Genomic DNA, 16908 nt, shown 5'->3' with positions numbered 1-16908 from the left:
CTTAGGAAACCCAGTCTTCTAAAGGGGCTACTAGCAATCCTTTGCCATCAGTGGGGGAAGGGAGGAGCATTATCTTTTTATCCCGGACAGCAAACTAATCTGCCCACTGCCTTGGAGGGAGATACAACCTCTGTCTTCGAAGCCTGTTTCCTATACAGTTGTCCTTGAAAAGATGATCCAGAGCAAAAGCTGTCAAAGTCTTTGCTCAGAGATATACAGAAATGCAGGAGATCGAAGAATTGTCTCCCAGGAAATGATATATTCTTCATGCTATTATACTTATGTTACCATATATTCTTTATGTGATAATTTAACCAAGTAGTTCATTTTTACTACTCTATTTAAAAACAAAAAAGGAATACAGAAATTTCAGCTTTTCCTTAGAAAAGTAATGTAGCTATCTAGTTATCACACTAAAACTTATGTGTCCACATGCATTTTTACTAAAAATAAAGACAATATGACACAGAATGAGTAAAACTTTTCACTTTACCAAACTACTCACCTAAATGGCAAATGACATTTTCAAAGGTTCCTACAAGCAGTACCATGTGAAGTACCTAATGTTCACAAGGCCTACTCCTTTATCCAATCAAAGACAAGTAGGTTAAATTCAACTTATTAGCCAAATATCAATATTCTTCACACAAATAAACACCTGAAAGAAAACTTATTCATTCTGGCATAGTAGGGGATTCAACCTCTTAAAAACATTTTTAGGCTCGGCGCAGTGGCTCACACCTGTAATCCCAGTACTCTGGGAGGCCGAGGCAGGCGGATGACTTGAGGTCAGGAGTTCAAGACCAGCCTGGCCAACATGGTGAAACCCCATCTCTACTAAAAGTACAAAAAAAAATTAGGTGGGCATGGTGGTGCACGCCTGTAGTCCCAGCTACTCAGAGACTGAGGCACGAGAATCGCTTGAACCAGGCAGGTGCAAGTTGCAGTGAGCCAAGATCGTGACACTGCACTCCAGCCTGAGTGACAGAGCGAGACCCTGTCTCAAAAACAAAACAAAATTTAAAAAATCAAATTAGAATTTCGCATAAATTTGTTTTCTTATGTAATGACTCACTACAAAATATTATAGTCATGGGAAGTATAAGTTTGTGTAAAAACAGAAGTTTTTTCTTTTTTTTTTGAGATAGGGTCTAACTCTGTCAGCAAGGCTGGAATGCAACGGTGTGATCACAGCTCCCTGCAGCCTTGACTTCCTGGGCTCAAGTGATCCTGCCACCTCAGCCTCCCAAGTAACTAGGACTATAGGCACACACCACTATTTCTGGCTAATTTTTTTATTTTTTGTAGAGACATGGTCTCGCTATATTGTCCAGGCTAGTCTCAAACTCCTGGCTTCAAGTGATTCTCCTGCCTTGACCTCCCAAAGTGTTGGGATTATAGGTGTGAGCCACCACAGCTCACCTAAAAACAGAAACTTTTTTTTTTTTTTTTTTTTTTGAGACGGAGTCTTGCTCTGTCACCCAGGCTGGAGTGCAATGGTGCCATCTCAGCTCACTGCAACCTCCGCCTCCCAGATTCAAGCGATTCTCCTGCCTCAGCCTTCCAAGTAGCTGGGACTACACGCGCATGCAACCACACCCAGCTACTTTTTGTATTTTTAGTGGAGACAGGGTTTCACCACATTAGCCAGGCTGGTCTGGATCTCTTGACCTCGTGATCCACCTGCCTCGGCCTCCCAGAGTGCTGTAATTACAGGCGTGAGCCACTGAACAGAAACTTTTAAACTGAGAATATGCTTCTAACATAACCACTAAAAAGAAACAAAAAAAAAAAAAAAAAACCTTTTTGGAATCACATTTTGTAGAAAGAGTGCATAAACTGCTGCATCTTCAAAACTTTTATTCTGAATATTTAAAATTGGGAAAAACAAAGTTAAAGTAGTATATGTGACATACCTCTCCTAGAGCCTCGTATCTTTTCTGGTTCCATCTGTGTAAATCTTCCCGGTAGTTAAAAACAAATGGTTCCCCAGTTTTTATGTGTCTTAACTGTCCCTCTAAGAAGATAAACAAACAATATTGCTATACTTCAAAGTATATTTACAATAATATAAACAGTACGACAAAGAATGTCTGATAAAAATTTAAAATAACTTTCTCAGAACAGTTTATCTTTTTCATTAGATTTTTTTCTTCAGATGTCACTATGATGCAAACATACAGATTATGTAACTACTAATGGTCCCCAACTACTCAAAAGTTATTCTTCTTGACCTTCATGTCTCTAATCTAAAGCAAACTAACAATATTTTAAGGCCTAATATGTATAAAGACCTCTCTAGCTATTGCCATGAACATGGGCCCAGTCCTCAAGAAGCTTAGAGGTTACCTGAGGAGTAAAAGCATAAATATTAAGAAGTTAAGCAACTTTTCAGGAAGCTAAACAATTGAGATTGAAATATGTCAACAGTCTAAAAATCTGCCACTGGGGATTCATATAGACAATAAAGTCTAGAATGATTTTGGAAACATGAAAACTATCTGTGGGCTAGAAGAGGTTTAGAAGGTTTCAGTGAGATTTCTCAACTAGGTCTTCAAATACAGGTAGAATGTCAAATGAAAACCAGAGAGAAGCAGTGAGCTAACACAGGTTCAGGCTATCAAATCACATTCACACAAAGCAAAGATCTTTACGGATAATGACTAAGCTTTACTAATAATTTCAAGGGCACAAGGAATCAAGAAGCATAGGCAAGGCAGGGAGAAGTCTGCAGCATCTGGTCATTTCCCCCAGGTCCTTTCCTCTCATTGGATAGCACTCTCTGGCCCAAAGTAGATGAGGACTCTACGTGATGCATACAGGTAACCTCACACGCTGGTGAGCATTTGGGTTATAAAATATTTCCATTTTACGTGCCAAAGAGTTGTCCTGCTTATGTGATATTCTTCAGAGAAACATTCCTCATATCTAAACCAGTCATCCTGCTCAAAGTATTCTATAGAAAAGGACTCTTCTCAGAGCAAATATTCATCTACATTTATTTTTATTTATTTATTTATTTTTAGATGGAGTCTCTCTCTGTCACCCAGGCTGGAGAGTACAGTGGCCCAATCTCAGCTCACTGCAACCTCTGCCTCCCAGGTTCAAGAGATTCTCATGCCTCAGCCAACAGTAGCTGGGACCACAGGCGCATGCCACCATGCCTGGCTGAATTTTGTATTTTTTAGTAGAGATGAGGTTTCACTATGTTGTCCAGGCTGGTCTTGAACTCCTGACCACAAGTGATCCACCCGCCTCTGCCTCCCAAAGTGATGGGATTGCAGACATGAGCCACCAGGCCTCGCCAGTCTAATTTATTAAATGAGTTAATTATCAGCATGTTTATAAGGAGAAAAGACGAAGCCGCTTGTCTCCTGGACATGACTTTTTCCCCAGGGGTATTCCCGGGGTAATCAGGAGAGAAATACACTACAGGCCAATTGCTTAAACTCCTCTTCCCCTCCACGCAACAAATATTACTACTTCTACTGGTATAAAATAACTTTTATTAAAAAGTATAAAAATTAATATCAGAGAAAAGATCAAAGTTTCTAGTCTCTTATTTTAAACTCAACATCTTAGTACACGATGACTGTCACCATAACTCTTAATATCTATAACTGATATTGGAAAGGAATATCCACAAATACAGTGATGACAAAGCACCAATTCAGTTAATGCAGAACAACCAATAGAAAACTACAACTCAGATGCACCTACCCTGTAATAATATTACCCTTCAAGTGTAAGGGTGTATTACACATGATTCTCTGTTCCAGAAACATCCTTGCAATCTACAGTATGTTCCTCCACATCCCAAGTGTAAAGGTTATTGTATTCAGAACTGAATTAATAAATTTTAAAACAAGGATGTTGCCTGAAAAATCATGGAAAACTACTTTAAAACATTGTCACAGATAATTATTGCCAGACACTTTATTCTAAATAACATGTGAAACAGTAGCATCTTTCTCTATAATTTAATTAGGAGTTCAAATTGGATACCAGGGAGTTGAACGCTCAAGGTTGAAATGCATAAGCTGAATCAAATTCATGACCATTAGTTCACGTAACTTGACAACTACAGAAAATTGTTACTTGTTACTTGGTTCTTTCACTTGAATGAAGAATTTCACCATGCAAGGATGTCACTATTTCTCAAAAGAATACAGAAAACATTCTACTTGGCCTTTAAAAGTAGCAAATAATATCTGTGTTATTATTCTATGAGCATTGTTAAATAAATTTTGAATATACTATAGATAGATAGATAGATAGATAGATAGATAGATAGATAGATAGATATCCCACTTACTTTCATTAAAAGCATATTCAAATCCTTCCAGGGTATCAGGAAAATCAAGAGGCGGTTCATCTTTTTTCATTAGTTCATCCAAATCTATCCTAGATAATAAATCTAGAAAAGAAATGATATGAAATTTACTTATATTCATTTTCATAGTTTGTAACAAAGATTTTAATTTAATTTAATTTAAAGTATTCTTTGTTCTATTAATTTTTATGTGTTGCTTTAACTGATAATGCTACTAAATTGAATTCCCAAAATACTATATTATGATCAAGCACAGTATTAACATAAGCACCTTCAAAATCATAATTCTAAAAACAACTACAACTCAGATTCTATACACCATTATATTAAACTTTAACTTCTTCCCTTCAAAACAGACAGCTATTAATTTGTACCTTATTAACCTCATTTAAAAGTTTCAGACATTAATATGACTTTTCAAAGTCATCAAATCTTATATATAACTGAAACATTTACGAATAAAGAAACTTATAAATGTAAATAGTATTAATATAGCATATTATTCCATTTTTAGGGGGAAAACTGTTAAAATAAAACATGCTAACTAGCAAAAATTATTTCACATAGTTTCTGTTCTTCACATCATTTGAACCCATGCAACCAAAAAAACTCTGTCAAGGAGTTTTTCTTTTTCTTTTTTCTTTTTGAGATGAGGTCTCACTCCATCACCTAGGCTGGAGTGCAGTGGCACAATCTTGGCTCACTCTCCAACCTCTGCCTCCCAGGCTCAAGTGATCCTCCCACCTCAGCCTTCCAAGTAGCTGGGACTACAGGCGGGTGCCCCCATGCCAGGTTATATTTTGTATTTTTCACAGAGATGGGGTTTCACCATGCTGCCCAGGCTGGTCTCAAACTCCCGGACTCAAGTGATCTGCCCACCTCAGCCTCCCAAAGTGCTGGGATTACAGGCTTAGCCGCCATGCCTGGCTGAGTTTTGGAGTAATTTTAGATTGATGGAAAAGTTGAAAGACAGTACGAAGAGTGTGTTATACCCTTTACTCACTTTCCCCTATTAGTAACATTTTATAACATCATGTCACATTTGTCAAAATGAAGACACCAATATTGGTACATTACTACAAACTAAAGCCCAGGCATTACTCATATTTCACAAGTTGTTCCATTAGTGTTCATTTTCTTTTCCAGGATTCCATTCAGGACACCACATTACATGTAATTATTATCTCTCCCCAGTCTCTGTGGTCTGTGACAATTCTCAATCTTCCCTTCTTTTCCATGATCTTGACAGTTTTGAGGACTGTGTCAGGTATTTTATAGAATGACCCTCAATTTGGGTTCGTCTAATGTTTCTGCTTATGATTAGACTAGGGTTATGATTTCTGGAAAGAATATCACTGAGGTCAACTGCCATTCTCAACAGATCATGGCAAGGGGAACACGATATCAACAGGACATCACCAGTGATGCTAGCCTTCATTACCTGGTTAAGGTACTATATGCCAGGCCTCTCCACTATAACGTTACTGTTTTTTTCCTCTTCATAATCTATTCTTTCGAGGTGACTATGTCTGGCCCACCCTCAGGGAAAAAGAGGAGGAATTATTCTCTACCTCCCATAGCAAAGAACACCTAAATATATTATTGGAATTATTCTGTATGGAATATTCATCTCTCTTCATCCATTTACACATTTACTCAATCACTTATTTATATCAGTATGGACTTGTGGACACTTATTGTATACTTTAGGTTATAATCCAATACTACATCATTCATTTTGCTCCTCAAATTGTTCCAGCCATGACTATTGTAAGCTCTTTTTTAGATGTCTCCTGTGTCCCTTTGACATGCTCTTACCTTTTTGCTTTTCATGCACTTCCTTACTTTCTACTACTAAAAGATGCTCCAGCCTCATCTTGTATCTTTCCTGTACCAGCCCTAGAATCAGTCTGTCAACAAGCATTTAATATCTTTTAGGCTCATATTGTAGGATGAGGCAAAAGTTCTCACTATCTGTCATCACAGAGTCATTTAAAAATGACACAAAAAATTTAAAACTTCAAATTTACTCATTTCCAAACAGATGTGGAATCATTTTTGTCTAATCAATAAATAAAGGTTAGTTAGGTTTTGAGCCTCTTCATTCTAACTCAAGTTCCTGAAGACAAATGCTCTTAGAATATGTTGTGAGGCAAACCAGTCCCTTTCCTACAAAAGAACTATCTCAGAAATAACACTTTATTTCCGTCTCTCACAGAAATATAACAAATCTTTCTGTATAGAACATCATCAAAATATGCTAGGAAAAAAGTATTTTGTCTACCTTCAGTCACTAGCCTCTCTCTGTAGAACACAAAAACAAGCCATCAAATGCTTCATTAAAAGAACCACTGTTTAGCACTCTTCTAACTCTTATATCAAATTCAACTCACATAAAAATATACTATTCTCAATATTAAAAAAAAGTTTGTACACTCTAGTAAGACAAAAATGTCACATATACTGGGTTTAAAAAGGGACATATGTTGACAATTCTTCATTCATTAGTAAAGTTCTTACCACCTTGTAAATCTTTTCAAAATAAAGACAGAAGGGTTTTAATATCAAAAATTGACTTGCAGTAGCCAGAATGTTCTCACTTTCCTTCTTCCAATGAATTGAGGCTCTGGGACAAAATCAGATTCCTTGACTTCGCAGTCATTTATAATTCAAAACTTACAAACCTTTTAATCAGACATCGAAACTGTCCATACATAAGCAGATCTTGCTTCTAACAGCTCTTTTCTGAATCTGTTAGCCTAGACCTTACATAGATGCAGCCTTACATCTATATATCACTTTAAAGATTTCAAAGCACTTTCATATACATTACTTCATTTGATCATCACAATCCTATGAAATAGTAACAAGTATTATCATATTCACTGTCTTTCAGACAAGAAAATGAACTCAGGTAAAATGGCTTGTCCAAAATCACAGCTTAGTAGTAGATGGGATTAATAAAATAAGCATATCCCTCAAAGCCAAAGTCAGCACTCTTTCAAAAATCACCATACTGATTCTATATGCTATATCAACCTTATAATACTCTAGCCCTCCTTTTCTCTGATTATATAGAATAAACAGTTATGAATACAAAAATGTGCTTTGGCTTTGCTCAAAATGTTCCTTTGAATGATAAAACGAACAACTAAATAAAAAGACATTCCTCAAATTTTTCCTTTCAACTAGAGAACCTGATATAGATTTTTTTATTTCATTAGCGTTGAGAAGACATACAGAAAGGAACTGTCAGAAATTATTTTTCTGCTTTGTAAGAGAAAAGCAATAACGTAAAGTTGCATTTTACCCTGAGACTGGGTTCCAAAGGCAGATTATGCAAAAATTGAGTATAATGAAAGATTTCCATTGAAAATCCCTTCAATAACCTATAAAATACAATAGATTTGAATCCATATAACCTAAATATGCATCAGATATGACACGACTGTTTTTAAAGCATGGCTCTAGTGGTTAAAGTGATCCAGCAACTAGAATTCTAAACCTCAACTAAGCATATAAAACAACTGTATAAAAATACGATTTCATACCCAAAAGGAAGCAGGAACTCAAACAGATATACTTGCACATTAATGTTCATAGGAGCATTATTGACAATAGTCAAAAGGTAGAAGCATCCCAAGTGTACATAGATGGGTGAATGGTATGATGGCTAATTTTATGTGAGACTGGGAAATAAGGTAACCAGATATTTGATTAAATATTATTCTGGGTGTGACTGTGAGGATGTTTCTGGATAGGATTAACATCTGAATGGGTATACTTAGTAAAGCAGATTCCCTCCTCAATTTGTATGAGCCTCATCCAACTGGATGAAAGTGTGCACAGAGCAACAACGCTGAGTAAAGGAGAATTCACTCTCTCAGCCGATCTTCAAGCTGGGAAATTAGTCTTCTGCCTTCAGATTTAGACTGGAACTCACACCATCAGCTCTCCTGACTTGAACTTTACTGCCAGCTCTCCTGGGTCTCCAGCTTGCTGATAACAGAACTTGGGTCTTCTCAGCCTCCATAATTGTGTGAGTCAATTCTTTGTAGTAAATATTTCCTTAATAAAGAAAGACATTCTTACACAAAACTGATGTACCTTGAAGATATTATGCAAAGTGAAATAAGCTGACACAGAAGGACAAATATTATATGATTGCATATTTCTGAGATTCCTAGAGTCATCAAACTTATAGAGACAGAAAGTAGAATGGTGGTTGCTGAGGGCTGGGCAGAGAGGGGAATAGGGAGTTATTGTTTAATGGGTATAGGGTTTCAGTTTTGCAAGGTGCAGAGTTCAGGAGATGGATGGTGGTGATGACTGCACAACAATGTAAATGTACTTTATGCTACTGAACCCTATATTTAACAACAGTTAAAATGGTAAGTTTTACATTATGTCTATTTCATCACAATAAAGAAAGTACCATTTGGCATCTTTATTTTAAAAAACTGTATTAAATAAATGAGTATTTAAAACACTATTGGAATTCTACTTCTGGCCAAAACAGAATAACAGGAACCGAATTATTTCCACTTTCCTTAAACAACTGGAAAGCAAGAAGACACATGTAAAAGAACAGTTGGACAACAGGCAGCCAGAATTGAGAGAAAAAGAAACAAATGACATAAACCCCTTGATGCCCTAGCTTACTGTGTGGAGACAGTTTAAGGCACAGCAGGAAGGAAGAACCCAAACAAAGAATGAAGACCCTGCTGAGCTGATGATACAGAGATCAGAATTTGAATAATCCAAGGTGGCTGGATTTGGAAGCAGAGAAGGAGCGCAGGGGAAACTGTTTAGAAAGAGAGACTGCTGGGCAGAATTTCAGAGGGATTCACTCATGTCTTTGACTATTTATCCATACACATAGGAGAAAAAAAATTACCCAAGGACAGGGAAAGCAGCAGGCTGAACAATTCCTTAAGTACACACAGAGCTGCAAATATGTATGCCTATTAGCCCTAGAGAAAGGAAACTCTAAAACTGTCATATCAAAGATTAAAAAAACAAGCCTCCAAGAAAAAAAAGATACAAATATTATAAATACCTGTCAGAACAAAGCCCAACATTCTTTAAAATAAAACCAAAAAGCAAAGCAAAACAAAATTTAAGCACCAACTTATTCTTTAAAGGAATAGAACAAAATCCAGCATCCAATAATGTATAATTTACAATGTCTGGCATCTATGAAAAATGATAAGGCATGTAAAAAGGTAAAAATTATGATCCATAAACATGAAGAAAATCAATCAATAAACCAAGAAATGATAAAGATAAAGGAATTAGAAGGAAAAAACATCTACTTCAATGTGATCTGTATGTTTGAAACAAATGTTTAATCATTAATATACCAAAGTGAGAACTGGAAGAAATTTAAGCTTCTATATATAAAAAAATTCTATCTAAAATTAAAAATAGACTGTTAAAAATTCACAGCAAATATAATTACAGAAGATGAGATCAATGAACTTTGAGACCTAACAGCAGAATTATCCAAAATGAAGCAGAGAAAAACAATAGTTTAAAAATGAAGAAAGTATTATTGACCAGTGTGACAATGTCAAGTTGTCTAATACATTTTAAGTGTGTTCCAAGACGAAATCAATGCTGGGAAGTGACATAGTTTAGATGTTTGTCCCCTCCAAATCTCATGTTGAAATGTGACCTCCAATGTTGGAGGTGGCCCTAGTGGGAGGTGTTTGGGTCATGGGGGCAGAACTCACGGAAATAATTTCTCACTCTATGAGTTCCCTGAGATCTGCTTGCTTAAAAGAAGGTGGCACCTCTTCCTTCTCTCTCTCGCTCCCTCCCTCTCACCATGTAACATACTGGTACCCCTTTGATCTGCCATGATTGTAAGCTTCCTCAGACCCTCACCAGAAGGAGACGTCAGCACTATGCTTCAGGTACAGCCTGCAGAACTGTAAGTCAAATAAACCTCTTTTCTTTTAAATTACCCAGTCTCAAGCATGCCTTCATAGCAATGCAAACAGACAAACACAGGAGGGAGACTGAGAACTGAGGGAAAAAAAAACAATATTTTTTAAAAAGTGGATGAAATGTTTTCCAAATATGATGAAAACTTTAAGACCACAAATCCAAGCAGAATAAACACTGAGAAAATGATACAAAGGTATATCATAATTACATTTCTGAAAATAGGTGATAAAGATAAAATCTTAGGGCCAGGCGTGGTTGCTCATACCTGTAATCCCAGCACTTTGGGAGGCCAAGGTGGGTAGATCACTTGAGGTCAGGGGTTTGAGACCAGCCCAGCCAACATGGTGAAACCTCATCTACCAAAAATATAAAAATTAGCTGGGTGTGGTGGCACGTGCCTGTAATCCCAGGTACTTGGGAGGCCGAGGCAGGAGAATTGCTTGAACCCGGGAGGCAGAGGTTGCAGTGAGCCGAGATCGCACCATTGCACTCCAGCGTGGGTGACAGAGTGAGACTGTCTCAAAAAAAAAAAAAAAAAGATAAAATCTTGAAGCAGATAGAGAAAAAAGGAACAAAGATAATAATGACAAAAGACTTTTCAGGAGCTATGCAAACAAGACAATGGTGCAACATTTTTCAACTAAAAAAAAAAGTCCATCAACCTGGAATTCTAAGCCAACCAAAAGCATCTTTCCAAATAGAAGAAATAAAGATTTTTTTCAGACACAAAAAAGCTGAAATAATTTATCACCAGCAGGCCTGCAAAAGAAAATGGTAAGAAAAGTTCTTTGGGTTGAGGCAAATGATACTAAACAGAAATATTATCCACATAAAGAAATAATGTGTACTTCAAAAGAGAATTATATGACTAAATAAAAGCATTTATTTCTCATTGTTAAATCTCTTCAACAGGTAATAGTAAAACAGAGGATATCACTACAGACCCTGCAGCCTTTAAAAAAACAAGAAGGGAGCCAGGCGCAGTGGCTCACGCCTGTAATCCCAGCACTTTGGAAGGCCAAGGCAGGCAGATCATGAGGTTAGGAGTTCGAGACCAGCCTGACCAACATGACCCCGTCTCTACTAAAAATACAAAATTAGTCGTGTGTGGTGGTGCGCACCTGTAATCTCAGCTACTCAGGAGGCTTAGGCAGGAGAATCGCTTGAACCTGGGAGGCAGAGGTTGCAGTGAGCCAAGATCACACCACTGCACTCCAGCCAGGGCCACAGAGCAAGATTCCATCTCAAAAAAAAAGAACAAGAAGGGAATATTAGTGACAACCCTATACACGTAAATTATACAAATTAGATGAAATGGTCCGAGACCTTAAAAACCACAAACTACTAAAACTCATCCTATATAAAATAAACAATACGAATAGTCTTATGACTATTAAAGAAAATGAATTTGAATTAAAATCTCCCCCCAAAATTTTTCAGGTCAAGAAAGGTTCACTGGAGAAATCTCCAAAATACTTAAAAATAAATTGGTACCAATTCTACACAATATCTTCCAGTAAATAAAACAGAGGTGAATATTTCCTAAATCATGTTAGAAGATCAGTATTACCCTGATAACAATTCTAGACAAAGACAGTACAAAAAAAGAACACCCCAGTTCAATATCTCTAATGAACCTGGACACAAAAATCTTCAACAAAATATTAATTCAAAACCAGCAATATATAAAAACAAATTACATCAGAACCAAACAGGGCTTATGACAGAACGGTTCACTATTCAAAAAATCAACATGTAATCCACTATTTCAACAGGCTACAGAAGAAAAAAAATACATGACCCTATCAACTGATGCAAAAAATAAAAGCATTTGACAAAAATTCAACACTCGGCCAGGTGCGGTGGCTCACGCCTGTAATCCCAGCACTTTGGGAGGCCGAGACGGGTGGATCACGAGGTCAGGATATCAAGATCATCCTGGCTAACACGGTGAAACCCTGTCTCTACTAAAAATACAAAAAATTAGCCGGGCATGTTGGCGGGTGCCTGTAGTCCCAGCTACTCAGGAGGCTGAGGCAGGAGAATGGTGTGAACCCGGGAGGCAGAGCTTGCAGTGAGCCGAGACTGCGCCACTGCACTCCAGCCTGGGCGACAGAGCGAGACTCCGTCTCAAAAAAGAAAAAAAAATCAACACTCACTCATGATTAAAACCTCCCAGCAAGCATCGAATAAAAGGGACTTCTTCAACATGATAAGGAGCGTTTACCAAAAAACTTACAACTAACGTAATGCTTAATAGTGAAAGACAATCCTTTTCCCTCAAGGTTGAAAACAAGAAAGAATATCCATCCTCACTATTCTTGTTCAACATAGTACTGAAAGTCCTAGTCAACACAGGCCACAAAGAAAAACAAAAGGCACATAGATTTGATAGAAACATTATCCAATTTGCAAATGACATGATTGTCTATGTAGAAAATCCTGAGGAATCCATAAAAGAATCTCCTAGAACAAACAAGCAAGTTCAGGAAGATCACAGTATATAATATCAACACACAAAACTTAATTGTATTTTCATAAACCATCAATAAACATGTGTAAACTTAAATTATAAACATAACACCATTTATAATCACTCCAAAAAATTAAAATACTTACATATAAAGCAAATAACAGGTACAGGATTTACATGCTGAAAATTACAGAGTGCTAATGAAAGAAATCAAGGAAGATTTAAATAGACATATCAGGTAAATGGATTAGAAGACTCAATATTATAGATATCGATTCTCCCCAAATTTATCTAAAAGTTTAAATACAATTCCTATCAAAATTGCAGTAAAGTTTTTTGCAGATATAGACAAGTATATTCTAAAATGCATACATAAAGGCAAATGATCTAGAATAGCTAAACAATTTTCTAAAAGAATAAAGGAAAAATCACTCTGTTCAATGTTAACTTACTATATAGCTACTGTAATTAAGAGAGTGTGGTATTGGTAAACACATAGATCCAGGAAACAAAATAAAGAACTCAAAAACAACTGTCCAAATATGCCCAATTCATGGTTGACAGGCATGAAAAAGCAATTCAAAGATGAAAAGACAGTCTTCTTCACAAATGGTGCTGGTATAAGAGGACATCAAAATGATAAAAATGAACCTCAACCTATATCTCACATCTTACATAAAATTTAACTCAAAATGAGGGGGAGGTGCTTCAAGAAGGCTGCCTAGAGGCATTTGGTACTCACCTTATCTACAAAGAAGAGCCAAAATGCAAGTAAATAATCACATCTCAAACAGGTCATCGAAGATAGAACACTCTAATTTAATAGAAAAGTGACAAGAAACACCCAAAAAGCAAAGATAAAAAGGGAAACGAGGCAACCTGCTTAGCTGAGATCAGCTGGGAGCCTGGAGAGGCTCCCCAGTGTGGGAAAAGGATAAGTGAAAGACCCCCAGTGTGGGAAAAGGATAAGTGAAAGACCCCCAGCAGTTCAAATTCCCACCACAGACCCCTGCAATCCTAGCCATGCAAGAGCTCCTCAAACCCCATGGGCCCTGAGAATAAAGTAGGAAGCTGCCTGAAGACTGTGCAATGCCATGGCTCTAGAGAAGGAGCTCATGCTGAGCCATACACAACTCCTGAGTCCCAAGCAGCTACGGTAAGGTGCCATTTTGAGAGCCCAGCCCCTATAGAGCTGCATTCTGTCCCCAGGAGCCAACAGCCCCACATCTCCACATCACTGGACCCCCACTGACATCACCTGCCTACAGCGACTGCTGCAGCCTGGCTAATGCCACCCGGGCAAAAATGCAAGCCATGAGCAGCAACCCCATTGCCCCAAGCAGCAAAACCATGGCACATTTTCACATGTCCTGAGGATACACTCCCCTAAGCATGGCAGCCCCACAGCAGGCTGCTGCCACTGGGGCCAAAGCACAAGCGAAGCATGCAATCCCAACCATTTATCTATGGCTAGAGCCACTGAAAGCAACTTCACCCTCCCTAGCATAGGGCGGTGGTGCAGTCACTGCCGCCCATACTTGAGCATTCCACTGAGGGGCCTAGAAATAACCCCACCCCCGCCTACCAGAGCCAAGGTCTACATGTACCACAGGTGGTGGGAAGAGGGCAGGTCCACCTGGCCTGGCACACCCCCTAGCAAGAGCCTGAGCATGCCATTCAGGGGCGTGGGGATTGCCAAGCACCAGTCCACCGCCACTGTCACCTAAGCACTCCTCCTAGGGGCCTCAGAATGGGCCCATCCAATTGCTGCTACCAACATAGTCATAAACCTCACACATGCCACCTACAGGCCTGGGCACTGTCCTGCCTAGCCTGTCGTAGCTACCATCAACAAAATCGTGAACTGCTCAGAACTCAGAGGTTAGTCCTACTACTGCTACTACCATAGCCCATACCATACCCACTGTTCAGAGACCCAAGAACCCATCCACTGGCCTGACCCACTGGTGCCACTATAGGCACACAAGTAAGCCACCTAGAGATCCAACAATCAACTGCAATAGACTACTCAACACCAGTGCCAGCATATGCCTCCCTGGAACCTAAGGACAGGCAGGCTGTGCCTGTGCTGCCAACACTAGAGCCCAAGGAATAGCCTACCTGGTATCCCTGTCCCCAGCAAAACCTCACCACAGCCTCCACTAACAACTGCACTCTAAGCCACTGACACCACTAATGAGGTTTACAGCTGAAAAAAATCATACAGAAATTACATGACTGCACACACCCAGAATCAAAGCCAAAGTACTCTACTCAACCAACACCATAGATACATTTTAAGAAAAAATCATCCATTATGATAGCAAATTCAAAAAACTGGAAGAGTTGATTCTCACACCAGATACCCAGATATCAATGTAAATATATAAGAAACATTAAAAAAACAAGGACACTTCAAAAGAAGCACAATAACTCTCTGGCAACAGATTCCAATCAAAGAGAAATTTATGAAATCCCAGAAAAAGAATTTAAAATTATTTTAAAGAAGCTCAGTAAGATACAAGGGAATACAAAAAAGCAGTAAAAAGAAATCAGAAAAACAACTCAGGATATGAATGAGAAATTTACCAAAAAGATAGACAGATATAAAAAAAGAACCAATCAGAAATCCTGGAACTGAAGATTTCACTGAATGAAAGATGAAACATATTGAAAAGCTTCAATAACAGGCTAGATCAAGCAGAACAATGCATTTCAGAACACAAAGACAGGTCTTTTGAAATAGCTCAATCAGACAAAAAATAAAGAAAAAACAATGAGCAAGGGCTATGTGATATATGGAATACCATAAAGCTATAAAATACTTGAATTTGTGGTGTCCCAGAAGGCAAAGAGAAAACAAAAGGGTTAGAAACCCTATTTAATAAATAGCTAAAAAACTTTCAACGTCTAGAAAGAGATTTAGGCTTCCGGATACAAGAAGCACATAAATCCCCAATCAAATACAATGTAAAAAGATCTTCTCCATCACATATTATAGTCAAACTGTCAGAAGTCAAAGAAAGAATTCTAAAAACAGCACAAGGACAGTACCCACTCACTTAGAAGGGAACTTCTATCAGACTAATAGCACATTGCTCAACAGAACCTTACGGGCCAAGACGAAATGGGATAACATATTCAAAGTGCCGAAAGAGAGAAAACTGCCAGCCAAGGATGCTATATCCAGAAAAGTTTTCCTTCATAAGTGAAGAAGAAATGAAGTCTTTCCCAAACAAGCAAAAACAGAGAATTCATCACTACTAGACCAGATCTAAGAGAACTGCTTAAGGGAATCTTAAACCTGGATGCAAAGGGAAGATATCTAGCACCATGTAAAGGCACAACAGAATAAAACTCACTGTTAGAGGAAACACACAAATTCGAAGGGAAAGAACTCAAATGTTACCACTATAGAAAACAACCAAACTACAACAATAAACAATAAAAGAAAAAGAAAAAAAAAAAGGATATTAATGCAATAAGAATCAATAAATAAAATTTTAGAAATAAGCCCTCGCATATCAATAATAACCTTTAATATAAATGAATTAAACTTTGAATAAAAGACAGAGACTTGCTGAATGGATTTTAAAACATGGCCCAACTACATGCTGAATACAAAACACTCATCTTATCTGTAAAGACACATAAACTGAAAGTACAGGGATGGAGAAAGACATTCTGGCTGGGCACAGTGGCTCACGCCTGTAATCTCAGCACTTTGGGGGGCTGAGGCAGGCAGATCACTTGAGCTCAGGAGTTTGTGACTAGCCTGGCCTACATGGTGAAACCCCATATCTCCAAAAAATATACAAATTAGTCGGGGATGGTGGCACATGCCTGTGGTCCCAGATACTCAAGAGGCTGAGGTGGGAGGATCGCTTGAGCCCAGGAGGTAGATGTTGCAGTGAGCTGTGATCATATTACTGCACTCCAGCCTGGGTGACACAGTGAGACCCTGTCTCCAAAAAAAGAAAAAGAGAAAGACATTCCATGCAAACGAAAACCAAAAGTGAGCAGGAGTAGCTATATTTATATCAGATAAAGCAGAATTTAAGTCAAAAGCAGTAAAAAGAGACTAAGAAGGTCATTATATAATGATAAAGGAATCAATTCAGCAATAGAATATAACAATTCTAAACATATA

General features: G+C 37.9%; 1 protein-coding gene across 15 annotated transcripts in view; it reads right to left on the bottom strand.

Moving 5' to 3' along the window:
* The window catches only part of ARB2A (ARB2 cotranscriptional regulator A), a 493453-nt gene that overhangs the window by 430574 nt on the left and 45971 nt on the right, over window positions 1-16908 (bottom strand). For 11 of the 15 annotated variants that reach the window (XM_034959777.3, XM_063604384.1, XM_055112201.2 and 8 more), the window contains 2 exons: window positions 4316-4417; window positions 1917-2017 (listed from right to left, as the gene is read on the bottom strand). In XM_034959777.3, coding sequence (XP_034815668.1) covers window positions 1917-2017; window positions 4316-4385 — 171 coding nt within the window. In that variant the 5' untranslated portion in view covers window positions 4386-4417. Of the gene's footprint in view, window positions 1-1916; window positions 2018-4315; window positions 4418-11406; window positions 11529-16908 lie in introns of all 15 variants that reach the window. The other 4 variants (XM_034959781.2, XM_055112198.2, XM_055112191.1 and 1 more) reach the window with 3 other exon arrangements.

The sequence above is a fragment of the Pan paniscus genome, chromosome 4 (assembly GCF_029289425.2).
Source record: "Pan paniscus chromosome 4, NHGRI_mPanPan1-v2.0_pri, whole genome shotgun sequence".
Taxonomy (NCBI): domain Eukaryota; kingdom Metazoa; phylum Chordata; class Mammalia; order Primates; family Hominidae; genus Pan; species Pan paniscus.
The sequence above is the reverse complement of the archived record's forward strand: the minus strand, read 5'-3'. Positions and strand labels throughout refer to the sequence as shown.